This window comes from Sardina pilchardus, chromosome 4 (assembly GCF_963854185.1).
Source record: "Sardina pilchardus chromosome 4, fSarPil1.1, whole genome shotgun sequence".
Taxonomy (NCBI): Eukaryota; Metazoa; Chordata; class Actinopteri; order Clupeiformes; family Clupeidae; genus Sardina; species Sardina pilchardus.
Window position 1 is genome coordinate 5,920,437 of NC_084997.1, and position 15,564 is coordinate 5,936,000.

Below are 15,564 nucleotides of genomic sequence, written 5' to 3' on the forward strand. Positions count from 1 at the left end.
AAAATTTTGACTTTATTGGTTGGTAGCCTGCCTTGACCTCGCATCACTTCCTTCCCGTTCAAAACTGTTGCCGGCAGTGTTGCGCACGTTCACACTCTTCAGTAGCCGGCCTACCTAAATCTAACAAGTTAGGATTATTAAAACAATATTTGAGATGGGAAAGTGGTGCTAAATTTCCATAAACTTTATTCAGTGAACGGGTAAAGCCGTCCGTTTGTAAGCAAAATCAAGAAATACGATCTTTTAGTGCTGTTTACCGTTACCTAGCAACCCCAACAACAAGTGAGAAAACAATTAGTATTCTTTTATTTCGTCTCAGCAGGGCGTAGTACAGTGGGTTAATGCTCGGTTTACCATGCCTGAGGTGTGGGGTTCGAATCCCAGTAAACCTGTTGATTTTTGCATGTCAAAGTACGATCGATTACTTCTTTTTTCTTAGATGACGTTACCTCGCGGCAAATAAGAGTTTGTGCTTTTTGAACCTGTCAAATATATATATTTATTATAGGTTCAAAAAGCACAAACTCTTATTTGCCGCGAGGTAACGTCATCTAAGAAAAAAGAAGTAATCGATCGTACTTTGATAAGCATAAAAAGGCAGGTCTATTGGGAGTCGAACCCCACATCTCAGACATGATAAACCGGTTATTAACCCACTGCACTATGCCCTGCTGTGATAGAATAGAAGAATACTAATTATTCACTCACTTGTTGTCGGGGTTGCTAGGTAACGGTAAACAGAACTAAAAGATCGTATTTCTTGATTTTGCTTACAAACGGACGGCTTTACCCGTTCACTGAATAAAGTTTATGGAAATTTAGCACCACTTTCCCATCTCAAATATTGTTTTAATAATCCTAACTTGTTAGATTTAGGTAGGCCGGCTACTGAAGAGTGTGAACGTGCGCAACACTGCCGGCAACAGTTTTGAACGGGAAGGAAGTGATGCGAGGTCAAGGCAGGCTACCAACCAATAAAGTCAAAATTTTGACTTTATAATCTTAATTACGACTTTATTATAATCTCATAATTATGACTTACCATCTCATAATTATGAGAAAGTATCTCATAATTTCGACTTTTTATCTCATAATTATGACTTTTTATCTCATAATTATGACTTTCTATCTCATAATTATGACTTTTTATCTCATAATTATGACTTTCTATCTCAAAATTTTGACTTTTTATCTCATAATTATGACTTTCTATCTCATAATTATGACTTTTTATCTCATAATTATGACTTTTTATCTCATAATTTCGACTTTCCTATCTCATAATTATGACTTTTTATCTCATAATTATGACTTTCTATCTCATAATTTCGACTTTTTATCTCATAATTATGACTTTCTATCTCATAAATATGACTTTTTATCTCATAATTATGACTTTGCATCTCATAATTATGACTTTTTATCTCATAATTATGACTTTCTATCTCATAATTACGACTTTGCATCTCATAATTATGACTTAGTATCTGCCAGTTTTTTTCCACCAAGTGGCGGAAACGGGCTTCCATAGTTATGACCATGCAGGATCATCCAGACTACTCGTGGTGATTTTACTGCATACTATTCCTATTTATGCACCAGCCTGCAAAATTTGAGCCTCCTACAGATTCTAGTTCTTGAGCAATGAGCTTGTGAACTTTGACAAAAAAAAGAGGTAGAACAAATTTGACACCCCCCTCCCCCTGTAAAACTGACTGTTACTTGAAAAGTATTGATCTTCACACAAAAACATTTTACAGAGTGTCTCCTGGGTAACATAGGCACACATGGTATTTTTTTCAGATTTTTTTGAGACGCAAGTGCGTGGGCTCTGGTTGATTTGGCATGGAATGACCCAGAGGGCATTCAACAAACCTGTGTCACATATAATGGATCCTTGCGATTTCAACAATCTCTCTCAGATTTCAGGGGCTTAAAACAACGCAATATGCATCTTAAGATGGAGCAGTCTGCTCTAGAATCTTCATTCACAACAACTTGTCAACCATTTGAACCATCCGGGTATCCGTAGCATTGCACATCAACCTCCCACACCAGGAAAAGTTGTTGGTACCATTAGCGCGGTTGCTGTACTCTAGCCGAAGGTGCATCAGAGTAACGTTACTGTCAGGTTTGTTATTTATTATCAATATCAAGCATTTTTCGTATGCTGCTATATCTAGAAGCAACAAACAACGAGAAAAGCGACCTGTGTGTTTATGATTCTGTCCTGAAATTGACAGACGTTACCCAAACTCGTCAGACTTCATCTGCTAGTTCACATTAGCTAGCGATAACGATAATCATCTTCATTGTTGTTGTTGTTGTCCATGAACATAAACTCACAGTATAGACGAACCAAGTAATTTCATGTCATTTTAGTGACCCAAGATGTACGTAAAGTTTGCTGGAATTCTGTTGAAATATGGTTAGCAGCTATTCCGAATCATGTCACATGCTATCTGTGATGCTAGGATTGCAGAACTGGACCTAACTTAACGTAACGTTTAAGTTGGGCAGCGAATATTGTCTGTTTCACTGAGATATTGACGTTGAGGAAAGCTTCGGTCCATCAAGACTGTTAGCTATGCCTCGGGGTATATAAAAATGATTTCCTGACCGCACACTTGTGTTGTCCTCTCAAAGACATTGTGTTTTAGAATTACCTCGCTAGCCTGTGGTTTGCATGCTAACGTTAGTCCACTGCAATAACGTTACCCTCCAGTGCCGCTAGCCTATTCTTCGCATATCGGCAGAAGCGTAAGCTGAGTCAGCTGTCCGCTTGTGACTTGTTTGGGTGTGGCGTCATATGCCAGTCTAGGAGGCCTGAGATCTGTTTCACTGAGCAAATATTTTCTAGGTGAGATTGCATTTTGCTTACCCCCCATTGTTTTTCTGCTGGGATCGATGCATCATCCCTAGTGTCATACAGTAGGATACTATGTGACAGAGGTCTGCAGTAATTGCGGTCAGAATGTGTTTGAAGAATATTGTCAGCTTTTCTCTCTTGGAGTTCATGTTTTGCTATGTCAGTGTTGCCTAGATTATACATAAGTGACCATATATAGTGGGTCACAGGTATAGCAAATCGTGCAAGCAGTGGTGGGCTACAGGGTACAAATAGCTTCTAGTTTTTACTGATTGTATAACTAGTCTGGTTTTCACCAGACAGGGTTCACCCAGCCTATATCATAACATCATTCTGACTAAAAAGAAACCCGAGGAACACTCTTGTGGGATGTGAGTTAAAAATAATGAAACTATTGCAGAATAGCTAGGCATCAATCACAATGCCTTCATGAACCACTAATGAACCATGGAACAATAGGTGAAAACCTCTGTCATAATATCGTAGTATAACATAATATAACATAATAGTCTTGAATCTTGTAATTATACAATTTGAAATGATTTGATATCTAATTGATTTTTTTTAGACAGATATTGGATTTCGATTTGATCTGCGATATAGTTTTTTGAAAGTCAAGCTTTGGTTCAATATTGACTATGATAGGCTTAATTTAAAAATGTCTCTGAAATATTACTTCTTGGACAAGACCAGTTCTTGCCTTTTTTTGCTTCACAACATTCATGACATTCATTGTAATGTTGGTACATGTTGATATTGTGTTGCTTCAGGAAGTAGCAAAATACTCTGATAATCAAAGAGCTGCACGATTAATTGCAGGCTTCATGATTGACTGATATGCATGATATTATGATATTTCAAATTGTGACTTCAATTACAAATCGATTAATCTTTCAGCCCTAATTAGAAATAGCAGATAATAAAAGTGACAAGAGACAGAAAGAAAAACTGTTTATGATTGTAAACGATGAAAATTGTGCTTGAAAAAGGATGCTTTGGTCAATCTGTGGAAGCATCATAATGGAATGACATGAGACAGAGTGGTGGATCACATATTAATGGTCTGGCAAATACATCAAGGTTAACTCCCACCACGTTGGTCTGAAATGAAAATAGAAGGCAGAACTCTGCTCATTAATGGTCTGTTATGAATATGATCACTACACATGTTTTAGATGTGCCTACTGTGGCTGACTTTACTGTTGCTGCTAGTTTGTTGAATGCCTTTCTGACTATTCACAAAAGTAAGGATAATTCTGCAGGCTGGTTAGCAAATCCCTGTCATTGCCACTCTGGCTAATTTACAAATATGTAATTTCAGATCAAATCAGGTACAAGCACAATGATTAAAGGTTAAACAAAAGGCTGTGATTGTGAATTAAGTGAAGTTGTGATTGAGTTGGTGGTTTGTTTGATGCTTCGTCTGGTCTTTCTTATGAAACCAATAATGTAACCCCAGCCTACATCCATTTTTTTTTTATTATTATTATTTTTGAAAATATTTTTGAAAATCCCAGCAGTTGATTTTTTCCCCCTCTGGTGCTGCTCATCCAGGCAGCAAAGGCCTAGCTCACTCGAACAGAATAGGATTTGTCTCTTTGTTGTCGTTTTGCAGAAATAGAGGCACGCCGTGGTGGAATTACCACTAGGCCTGCATTCATTTTCTAATAAGTGAACAAAATTATTTGTGAAATATTTTAAGGATTTTTCCATTTCTACCACCTCGGTCAGTATGCCACCCCTCAGTGTGATTTTATATTCTTGCAAGTTGATCTTTAACAGTTGATCTTTTGTTACAATTTATCTCCTTGTTTGTTTAAATGTATTTCTTTCTGGTGTGCTCCAACAGTTGAAAGCTCTGAAAGCATTGTGCTAGAAGTGCTCTAAACATGGACTGTGCTGAACAAAACTCTTTTCCAACTCGCATTCAGGCCGGGGGGACACCAATTGACGGTCCTTAAGTAGTGCAATTAAGACCACTGTCTTGAAGTGGCACCCTTGGGGTGTCTGAAAGGGTCAGGTGCTGTGTGCCAATGGAGAGCAGATTAATTCTGTATGCGGGTGGACAAAAGTGACTCTTGAAATTATCCACCTAATCTGCTGGAGAGCGCAGTGCAGAGTCAGACACTGAGGCGAGCGGACAAAGGACAGCTGAATGGGGACTCCCGGCAGGAGAGGGGTGCTCCAGACCAGGTGGTCAGACCCCCTCTGATCAGAGAACCAACCCCTTGCACACACACACACACACACACACTCACTCACACTCAAACTCACACACGGACATGCGCCCACTCACGCTTCCTGTGTAAACTCTGGAGTTTCAGTTACATTTCATATAAAGTTGCTAGTAGGCCATTTTGTGTTCTGGTTTTGAGTGCCGTTCGGGGTTAGCCACAGGAGCCAAGCGAGAGATAGCATCTGACGTCAGAGGGCAAGTGAAGTTTGGGGAAAAGAAGTGGGAGTGTGTGTGTGTTTTAGCTGGTGTGTGCTGTGTGCTTTCAGCTCAGCACCATGTCTGACAAGAGTGAGCTGAAGGCCGAGCTGGAGCGGAAGAAGCAGCGGCTGGCTCAGATCCGCGAGGAGAAGAAGAGGAAAGAGGAGGAGCGCAAGAAGAAAGAGGTAATCCCAGTACAGGCTCCAGCGCCACACACACACACACACACACACACACACACACACACACACACACACACACACGCACACCAACATAGAATATAGAATATAGAGTAGAATATAGAATATCTTTATTGTCATTGTCACAGGTACAACATGGTAGAACAGGGATGCTCTGTTGGCTCACGGGACTGTTACTGTATCAGTGAGGTTTTTTGCTGGCCTTCAGGCTGAGCTCCCTCTCTCTGTCTCTCCCTCTGGCTCCTCTAGCTAGCCGAGCAGAAGCAGAAGGATGCAGCTCCCGCTGTGGAGGACTCGGACCTGGACAGGAAGAGGCGCGAGGCTGAGGCTCTGCTGCAGAGTATGGGCATCACATCTGACCCGTCCGTCGGTAAGGGCAACTGCACAGGACACTCAGCAGAGTCAGGAGTCAAGACCCCTTGTTCACTGCTACTAATATTTAGTTTATGTCATCAAACAGGTTAAAGGTCACAGTGGCACTGTTAGACACAGCGTAGCATGTACTTTAGCTGCGTAAATATGTATAGATGTCTTTAATCAATGTCATCATTTGAAGGATTTTTCATTGCTGTTATAGATATGGATGAAAAAGATGAACAGTTTTTTTTAAGGTGCAGTTTTGCAAACAAACAGAGGGGGGCAGAAGTAGTCTATCTTAGATGTGGGCAGTGCCATTGTTTTTATGCTGAAACAGAGAATGTGGCACAAGACAGCAGGAAAGTACTAGACTCTGATGCTATCCAAATTGTTGTAATTCTTCACTGACTGAGTTACTACAGTGTTTGGTTACAGTACTAAAGCTCGCCAGTTCCTGGTAAAAATCAAATCAAAACATTGTTTTGAAAATTGGAATTTGTTAATGAATCAAGTGAAATAAAACTATACCAATGACATATTTTGGACTGGACAGGGCACTGCTGAAAATGTGATTTATGTTGGTTGGAGCATAAATATCCCTATTTTGTTTTTGCCAGATTATGTCTTAACCTTTATTTCTAGGTTATAAATTGACCATTTAATGTGTTTAACAACAGTTCTACATGGAACCCAATGTATCTAGCTATGTATTGGGAGATGTCTGGATTAAATGTGTGTGAATAGACTGCACAACTGTACTCTGAGCAGTGGCCTGATTGTCCTGCTGAATCTCCAGTTGGATGGTTGTGAATATAATTGCTTTTGATTTATTCAAATTGCATTGGAGGATCTTTTTTCTCCACCCTGCGCTCTCTCTGCCCCCACTGGCCCTGGAGCCGCACGGCCCGACGTGACACGTGTGTTTTGGCATGATGAGGTGACTGTTACTCTGTGTGTGCACCGGCTGACGCTTGCTTGTTTGTCTCCGTATCTAGTGCCTCCACCCATGTCTCCCACCGCCAAATCGGTGGGCACGCCAAGCGAGGCAGGCAGCCAAGACTCGGGCGACGGCGCCGTGGGACCCAGGTATAATCTCTCCTCCCTCCCCCGTAAGATTTTAATGACAAGATGAAGCTGATTCTCATGCGGAGCTGGAGGCCTTTATTCCCCCAATGCAAGGCAGCCCTGTTGTTGTGGGAGTGGGAGCGCTTGGTCTCGCCGTTGCATGAAAGCTTTTTCTCTGTTCCAAAAGCAAGATATGTAAGTCTTTTCTTTGTACCAGTCTTTGGTGCACAGGATTGTTCTAAAGGTTTAAAAATAACATTTTCTCCATTAGTATAGTCTACTTAGCTGCTGTGATTCACAATTAGATGTATATAATGAATATAAACATTGTGAAAAAAAGAAAACAAGGTCTAAAATGAGACGTTAATTGAAGACACAAGGTTTGAGCAAATGTATTTTGGTGTCTGAATAGGTAACTAAAATATTACATCCAACAGCGTTCTACTGTTAATGGAAAAATTATTATTTACCTGTAATCACATTGCCCACCATTTGTGTGGGCAGTGCTGATGACAGTCCCCCACTGCATTTGAATAATTCCATACCTCTTAACAGCAGTCGCATAACACTGCTCTAGATATGGTGAGAAAAGTTTATAATGAATATATTAGTGCGGCCTCATGCTGTGTTCCCTCGTGTGTGTATCCTCGTGTGCATGGCTGGATGTATGTGCACTTGCGTGCTCAACAGTGTGAGTGTGTTTAGCTTGTTTAGCGTGTGTGTGTGCCATTTGATTAGGAGAGTCTCTAAATAAACGCCGCCGCAGTAGGGGGCCGGCTGAGCTGCTAGGGGGACTGCTTAACCTCCCATTAGAGCGCCGTGCCCCCGAGGAAACCTCAGCGCGGCCAGAGCCTGCAGCGGGGCCGCCGGAGCCACACCGCCCTCCCCCGCCACCACCGCTCCCCCGCCAGGCCCCGGCCGGTTGACTCACCACAGTGACCATTTCCTACACACATGGAGGTCACAACGCCCCCCAGCCCCCCATCTGTCTCCGCCTGGGCTTCTTGAGGCTTGGGGGGGATAGAGGGGGTTGGAGGGGGTGGGGTGGGGGGGCTCTGTCAGATGTATGACTCAGTCACCCTGATGGCTTCATTTAAGCCAGTTTGACCCTGGCAGTTTCCCAGCCCTGCAGACCTACACAAAAAGACACAAGCAACTCTAGACACCACTCTCTATCAAAATAGCCTTCTTATCCAGACGACAATTTTGACGTGACGAGTAATATGACCTACCCATTTATTCATGTCAAAGATATTTCCAGACATAATATTATTTATAGGCTAAATGTAATGGTAGTAATGCAATTATATATACGGTATGTATGTATGATATGTGGTCTTTGTGCTGATTATAAATGTTTACTGTGTTGTGTCTTGTGTGTGATGAGGTCTAACCAGTGTCTTCTGTGTTTTGTCTGTGTGTGTGTGTGTGTGTATGTGTGTGCGTGTGTGAACTTGCTCTTTTCCACTAATGCTGCCTTGCTGCTGTGCCACTAATCAGGACTCTGCACTGGGACTCTGATCCTTCCACTTTCCTGCTTCACTCTGACTCTGACCTGGGGTACTGCACACTGGCTCTCCTCTCCTCTCCTCTCTCCTCTCTCTTCTCCTCTTCTCTCCTCTCTTCTCCCCCTCTCCTCTCCTCTCCTCTCCTCTCCTCTCCTCCTCTCCCCTGCCCTGCTTTCTATCTCTCTCCTCCACCCGTTCTCTCATCTGCTCCTCCACTCTACTGTCTCATGGCTACTCTACTGTGGCCCACTCTTGAAGAGTTTTAAATGTCACATTAATCTATCATTAATGCTATACAACAGAACTGGTATTTTGACCTTTTTTAGTGTTTATCGGTCTATACTGACAATTGGTCTAGAGACCAACAATTCCTCTTTAACCCTTTATTTGAAATAAATTTCTTCAGTTGACATTTGAAAAAGAAAATCTATATGTTGTATTACCTACCAGCTTTTAAGTATGGATTTAACAATGGTTCCTTGTGTGTTAGTATGGGTGAAGGACGTGCTTCGTTAAAGGCCACGTCTCTTCTCCCTGAGGCCAGGTGTGTGGGGTGGGCCTCCTGGTTCTGGTCCGTGTGTGACGTGTGCTCTGCCCTGCTGTGACCTTAGGCGCGGGCCGGTGAAGCTGGCCATGGCCAAGGTCACCCACGTGGACTTCCCGCCGCGGGAGCTGGTGTCCTACACCAAGGAGACACAGACCCCTGTGATGACGGTGCAGAAGGAAGGTGAGATTGCACATGCTCACAGTCACACTCCAACAAGGAGAGACCTGTGGAGTCTAAACTTGTGTCTGTGTCCTGTTTTTAATGGACATTTCTCAACAAAATAGGATGGATGTCAAATGACATGGTCATGTATGCTCAATTTTATTACATCAATTGATTGATAATGTGATTGTAATCTCTCAGCTGTGTGATAACAAGCAGTCTTATTAACACCGTTTAAAGACGTATGGAGGTTTTTCTGTCATGGCAATCCCATAAATTAGTCAAGCTTAATAAAATGTCATGTCTAGCAAGGGTGAAAACACTGAAATATATGATGGTTCAGACAGTCTTTTCCTTGAATATTTATTGGACTTTATTGGATTTCTGCTACCATAGCTACTGCTTACTTCCACCTCTCTACATCTTCAAATAGTGCCGCTATCTCTATTCAGAGCTGGCTCTCTCAGAACGAGGGGAGTCTTTATGCCAATATGAGCCAGTTAGCCATGACTCAGAGCATTAGTCTTTTTTTCCTTCTTTTTTTTTCTTGTCATCTTTTTTTCCCTCCCCCTTTCACATTGGCTGCGGCCAGCAAGCCTCTATGATCACACGAGTGGGAGCAGGAAGTGGACTCGGATTGGAAATGATCCGGCATCACCGAGCCCCGAGATGAAAGCCCGGGAAAATTGCAGGGGCCCGGGAAACATAAGAAGGCAAAGCGAGATTAAATTCACAGACGCACACAGAGGCCTGCACCTCTTAGCCCGCCATTCTCAGACCGGCAGGGTCCTGCTACTCAATTAGTCTGGAGGATGAGAGGGGAGCTGGACCGAACAAGAGGAGGAGAGGATATGAAAAAGTGTGCTTGATGCATCTGAAGCATGGCGATACGACCGGAACAGTCGCGAGTCGTCTTTCATGTGGTCGTCCGCCATAGAGAGCGTTGGAATGGTTGGTTTGCTGTGGGATTTGGAGTGTTTATGTGGAGCACATGTAGCTCATAGTCGTGATTATGGGCCCGCGCAGTCTTAGATCATCGTTATACCCCACTCTGATTGGTTCACACACTGATAACCACTAGCATCCCTTGCCCCATCAGATGGAGGATTGTTTTTTTATGTGTCTGTTAGCTCTCCGTGGTACCATCTGCAGAGCCTCCTGGTCCATCTTGTGTTTTGAACAGCAGGTCCACTGAGTTGCAGGTTGACATGGCTGTAGACCTGCTGTGGACTGATTTGGGAACTCTTGGGGAATGCTCCCGTTGTGTTAAGTCTGTTGTCCATTGTTTACCAGAAGAAAGAAGGGACAGTAGAGAGAAGTGTGTTAAACAAGAGTGGCTTTGGCAGGCTGTGCAATGGCAGCATCCTGCTCACCTAGCCCTTGCTCTCCCGCCACTGTGTAATCATTTCATCAACTCGCTCGCTTCCCTGTCTTCTCCTCCCGCCAAGGAGGCACATAACAAAACGCATTCAGTGACATTGTGAGCCTTTCACGCCTTCACTCTCCGCCACTCGGTGAGTTGGCGACATCGTCCACTCCACCCCCAGCGTAGCCCCCCCAGTGTCCCCCACCACCACCACCACCACCGCCGTCTCACCTAGTCCGCTCCCCACCCCACCCCACCCCCACCCTCGCCTGCCTGGCATATTTGATATTGGGGGGTGGACTGTGGAGGGATCTGGCGCGTGCACTGATTGAGCGATTCATCATGTTGTCAAGAGGAAGCTGCGGAGCAGGGCCTCTCAAGGTCAGCGGGCGGCAGGGCGGGTGCCCGCGGCCATCACGTTCTCCATCTCGCCTGAGGAGTGAGCGGCGGAGAGGGAGAGCGCCACTCTCCGTGCCACGCGCTGGTTGATTATTGGTCTTAATTGGCATGCGAGCGGAGGCGGTGGTTTGCCTTCTCTCATTCATTCCATCAGCGAGAGAAGCAGCGGACTTTCTCGTGCAAACATTGTCCGTGCCAAAAGGCTTCCCGTCATCATGCTTTAATGCAGGAAGGGAAGATGGGGAAAGGGAATGGGTTTGGTTGATGTACAGCTATTGTAATTTGAAAGAAGAGTGAGTGAGAGAAAGATGTTTGACTGTAGCTACATCTTCCAAATGGATTTGGGGTTAAATTCATGTTTTTCAGATGTCATTTACCCACTCCTGTCTGAGACGTATACCACATATATGCTAGCTGCAATATGGAGATTTCTGGTGCACTTTGTATATTCAGACAGCAGGCTTTTGATATTATGCAACGACAGTAAGTGGCATGTCACAAAAGGCCATAATTATTGGGAAAAAGATACATGGATTGAAAGCCATGGAGAGCCTTGCCTGCATATGCCCTGAAAAACGCTTCAAGAACATCGGAAAACCACAAAACGTTTGAGTAAAATTGAAATTTAATTAAATCAAATTGTTTTAATCATGTTCCATTCAGGCTGGCGAAAAGACATTACTTTTTAAATCGCTAGATATTTTTAATCACTCAAAGAACTCAACAGCCTCTCATTTGGAGTGTTTCACTTTTAACACACATGCTCTATGACCCAGCACTTCACCAGTGGCTCTGCTAACCGCCTGCATTTGCAAATTAAATCCTTTTGTCTGTTAGCTGATTCAATATCACAGACAAGGCTGCGTTTCCAGCACCAGGTCCCTCACACAGCATAAGACATTCATGAGTACCTTACACAGCCATCTGACATGACATAGAGCAGCCCAAGGTGGCTTCTGCACATTTGCTGAGGATATACTTACGCAAATATTATTGACAAGATAGACAGAATTTTAAAAATAAATAGACATATATTTTATGTTAGTAACAGTCACCTTTTTTCAGCTATACTGAGCTGTGGTGCAGTTCTTTCCGAAAAATTATACTGTAAGGCTATGTAAATGTCATGATAAATACACTAAAATGACCACATAGATCTCTTATGTAATAGTTTAATTAAGCTACTCATACTAAATGTAAAAAATAAGGAGACGGTCAACATCAAAGGCTTTTTTGCCAAAACATTAGCTTTTACAGATAACAGTGGCCTTTCAAATGGAGCCTCTTAATTAGTGACAAGTTCCCTTGACAATGGCGGAACATAAATTCAGACAAAGCATGTTAAGATAACTATATTCTTGTGTAGTTTGGGCTGAAAGGGGGCTTTGGTTGGGCTCTGAATGAGAAAGCGTTTGTTCCGTTGTGCACGTGGGCCTCGGAGTGCTTTCCGCACGCTCCCCTTTTGTCCAAGCCTTACATTCAGGGAGAATGCAAAAGGCCCCTGAGTTGTCTTGTCCCATCAATACGTCGAAACGTGGAAGTCCCCAATTCACAAAGGCCAAAACAGTGGAAGCCGAAGGTTTGCTTGGTGTGGCCTCTAATAAAGTCCTGAGAGAAAGAGAGTGGAAGTCAGATTTTGGTGGCCCCATTCTGTGGGGCTCTAGCAGGAGGGAATGCACCTGCAGCGGAAAAAGTAAAGGTCATCAGTTTTGTACTCGTACAACACTGGACCCTCGCAGTGCTCACATTAATGTATTGTCCTCCGACAAAGCCCAGCGATTACCCCACCCCAATCCACCCCCACCCCAAAAAAAAACAGCAGCACTATTCCCCCCTCCCAAAAGCTTTTATTTCTTAAGTGATACAAAAGCCATAATTGGGCCTGCTTTGAGGGGAGGTGTCAGTGCATGCAGGAGATCGCCGATCTCCCCAAATTCTGTTAAATGTTTCTTTTCCCGCTGCTCAAACCCCCCTCTCTACCGCCCCCCTACCGGCCCCCCTACCCCACCCCACCCCACCAGGGTCACCAGGATCACTAGCTTTTCTCCAAATGGCCATTTTAGCTGGCAGGTGCATTATACCCTTTATTTTCAGATTGTCTTCCCTCTCCTAATGCCTGGCAGGTTGATTGCTCCGGCTGCCTTGACAGGGAAAGGCTGACGAGGCTGGCCAGGCCTGGCTGAAAGACAGTGATTACTGTTTTCCTTTTAAGCCTGATTGAGGCCCTTGAAGGGAAAGATTTTAACCTTCTCCGGGTTTTTTGGTTCTCCCCCCTGAGCATGGGCCACGTATTGAAATGGCTGGTGTCATCAACCCAGTTCTGTAAACTCCCCAGAACCCCCAGCCTCCTCCTCCTACATTGGTCCCCAGCACTGGGAGACAGAACTTGGGGGTTGTGCGACAGGATTACTGGTGACATTATCATTGTGATTGTGGGAAAGGCAAGGCTTTATTGCTTCATTTCCCACTTGCTAGATTTTGTGTTGACCGTTTTCCCCACAATGATAATTTTCTTACAGTAGGCATTCATTGGCAGTGTGTGTGTGTGTGTGTGTGTGTGTGTGTGTGTGTGTGTGTGTGTGTGTGTGTGTGTGTGTGTGTGTGTGTGTGTGTGTGTGTGTGTGTGTGTGTGTGTGTGTGTGTGTGTGTGTGTGTGTGTGTGTGTGTGTGTGTGTGTGTGTGTGTGTGTGTGTGTGTGTGTGTGTGTGTGTGTGTGTGTATGTGCGCGCGCGTAATCTGCATATTTCACCCTTTTGGTTTCTGCAGACATGTATCAGCTTGTTTGTTAATGGACTGGAGGAGGGACATGAGGGAGGTGAAACAAGTGTTTTGGGAAGAAAGGGCAAAAAGAGCGAAAGAATGGAGGGGAAAGGGGGAGAAAAGCCCACCGTGTAGTTGCAGGCTGCAGTGTGTGGCTTCGCCAGCTGGTCAAGGCTGCAAGCTGTATTTTGTTGTGCATCCTCTGAGGTTGAATAGCCATCGCCAAACCCCCTAGCGGGTCGGTAATTGCACAGGGGTGTGTGTGTGTGTGTATGTGTGTGTGTGTGTGTGTGTGCGTGTGTGTGTGTGTGTGTGTGTGTATGGGTGGTGGGGGGCTCCAGCAGCCTGACTAGGACCAGTGAGGCAGAAAACCTCTGTGCCATCCCTATGCCACCCCTGAGCCGCCACAAGACAATCCCGGCAGGCGCCATCTGCTCGGCACTGTCCTGTCAGCTGGCCGGGCCAATGGGAGCGGGCCCAGGGCAGCTGCTCCACGCCCTCTCGCCACAGCACCCCTTCTCCTTTAGGGTGGGGTGGGGGGGGGGGTGGAGGGGGATTGGCTGGGGGTGGACGACCTGTTAGTGCGGACGGCAGAGGACACGGACACACTAACAAGTGCACTCCCTGTTGAATGGCCAGTCGTTCTCATTAGCGGAGCGAGCGAAGACAGGCGCTGTGAGACGGCCGACCCCTGCTGTGTCCTCCCCTCTCCCCCGCTCAGGCGAGTGACAACCTTTAATGCTCTGCAGACGCAGGTCTTTTCAGCGAGGTGACATTGTGTTGGCAGGCCAAACAAGTGTAAGGCACAGCCACTGAATCCTCGCCCCCTCATACCCATACAAGCCCACCGGCCCCTGGCTCAATGAGAGAGTAGGTGGGGTGGGGTGAGGTGGGGGGGGGGGGCTTGCTTTTTATCTGTGTACTACAAATAAAGCATCGCCTGTCATTTGATTGTACTTTTCTCTTATGGACGGTTGATGTGTTCCTTGAGAACGTGGACATTGGGTAGTATGGTATTCCTATGTGTAAATGTGTTGTACATGACTTACGATATGTGGTATGAGGCAGATGAGTATATCTGAACCAGCAGAAAGTGGTTTTAAAATGGAAGCTAAGCACAAATGGTAAATGCAAAAGCGTCGCTGACACCAACGTCCGCACAGCTGGCCCTGAGAGCTTACAAGGATTCTAACCAGTGACACGCTAACGTGGGTTTCCTGGGCTACCGAGAGGGAATGACCGGTTGTCTCTTGCATGACCATAAACCATTAAACTAGCTACCTGGAAATGCATCCGTCATAAAGTGTTTAAATTCCTGCACACTTGCTTCCAGATGGGTTGAAGTATTTGTGTTGGTAGGTTAGCACTGAGATGCTATTCACCACTCACTTCTTGTCCTCAAACACTTCTTTTTTTTTTCTCCTCCCGTGCGACATCATCTTATCTTCCCACAAGTTGCAGATACGTGACTATTCTCGCTCGTACAATAGACAGCCACTACTAATCTGCCTCTTGTGTGAAGTCCTGAACCATGGGGTCTCTACACGTTGGTGAGCAGGCCCCTGTATTATAGTGTTTGTCCTTTGAAAGTGAATAGCAAACTGAAGGCTATTGTGGCCGCTGGCCAGGCATCAGGAGCCATTGTGCCCTTTTGTATCGCACGTGTCGGCTAATCAGAGAGTGTTTCTCTTTGCAGAGGAAGAGGAGGAGGAGGAGGAGATGGTTCCAGCAGAGCCCATACAGGAGGCGGACAAGGAGAAGCCAGACCAGAAGAATGAGGAGGAGGAGGGTGAGTGCCTTCAGCATCCCCCTTTGACACGATCATGGAGCAACTCTGATCCTGACTCATGTGTTAACCGTCAAAGTCCATCAAGTTTGGACATGTTTTGGTCTCATT

General features: G+C 44.8%; 1 protein-coding gene across 2 annotated transcripts in view; it reads left to right on the forward strand.

The window, feature by feature from the left end:
* The first annotated feature begins 2,019 nt into the window (after positions 1 to 2,019).
* dync1i2a (dynein, cytoplasmic 1, intermediate chain 2a) overlaps positions 2,020 to 15,564 on the forward strand; it is a 24,154-nt gene continuing 10,609 nt past the window's right edge. Inside the window, exons 1-7 of one of the 2 annotated variants that reach the window (XM_062533812.1) lie at positions 2,020 to 2,131; positions 5,372 to 5,488; positions 5,753 to 5,873; positions 6,856 to 6,946; positions 8,426 to 8,485; positions 9,045 to 9,160; positions 15,364 to 15,456. In XM_062533812.1, the coding sequence (XP_062389796.1) occupies positions 5,381 to 5,488; positions 5,753 to 5,873; positions 6,856 to 6,946; positions 8,426 to 8,485; positions 9,045 to 9,160; positions 15,364 to 15,456 (589 nt within the window). In that variant the 5' untranslated portion in view covers positions 2,020 to 2,131; positions 5,372 to 5,380. The remainder of the gene's footprint in view (positions 2,132 to 5,371; positions 5,489 to 5,752; positions 5,874 to 6,855; positions 6,947 to 8,425; positions 8,486 to 9,044; positions 9,161 to 15,363; positions 15,457 to 15,564) is intronic. The other variant, XM_062533813.1, reaches the window with a different exon arrangement.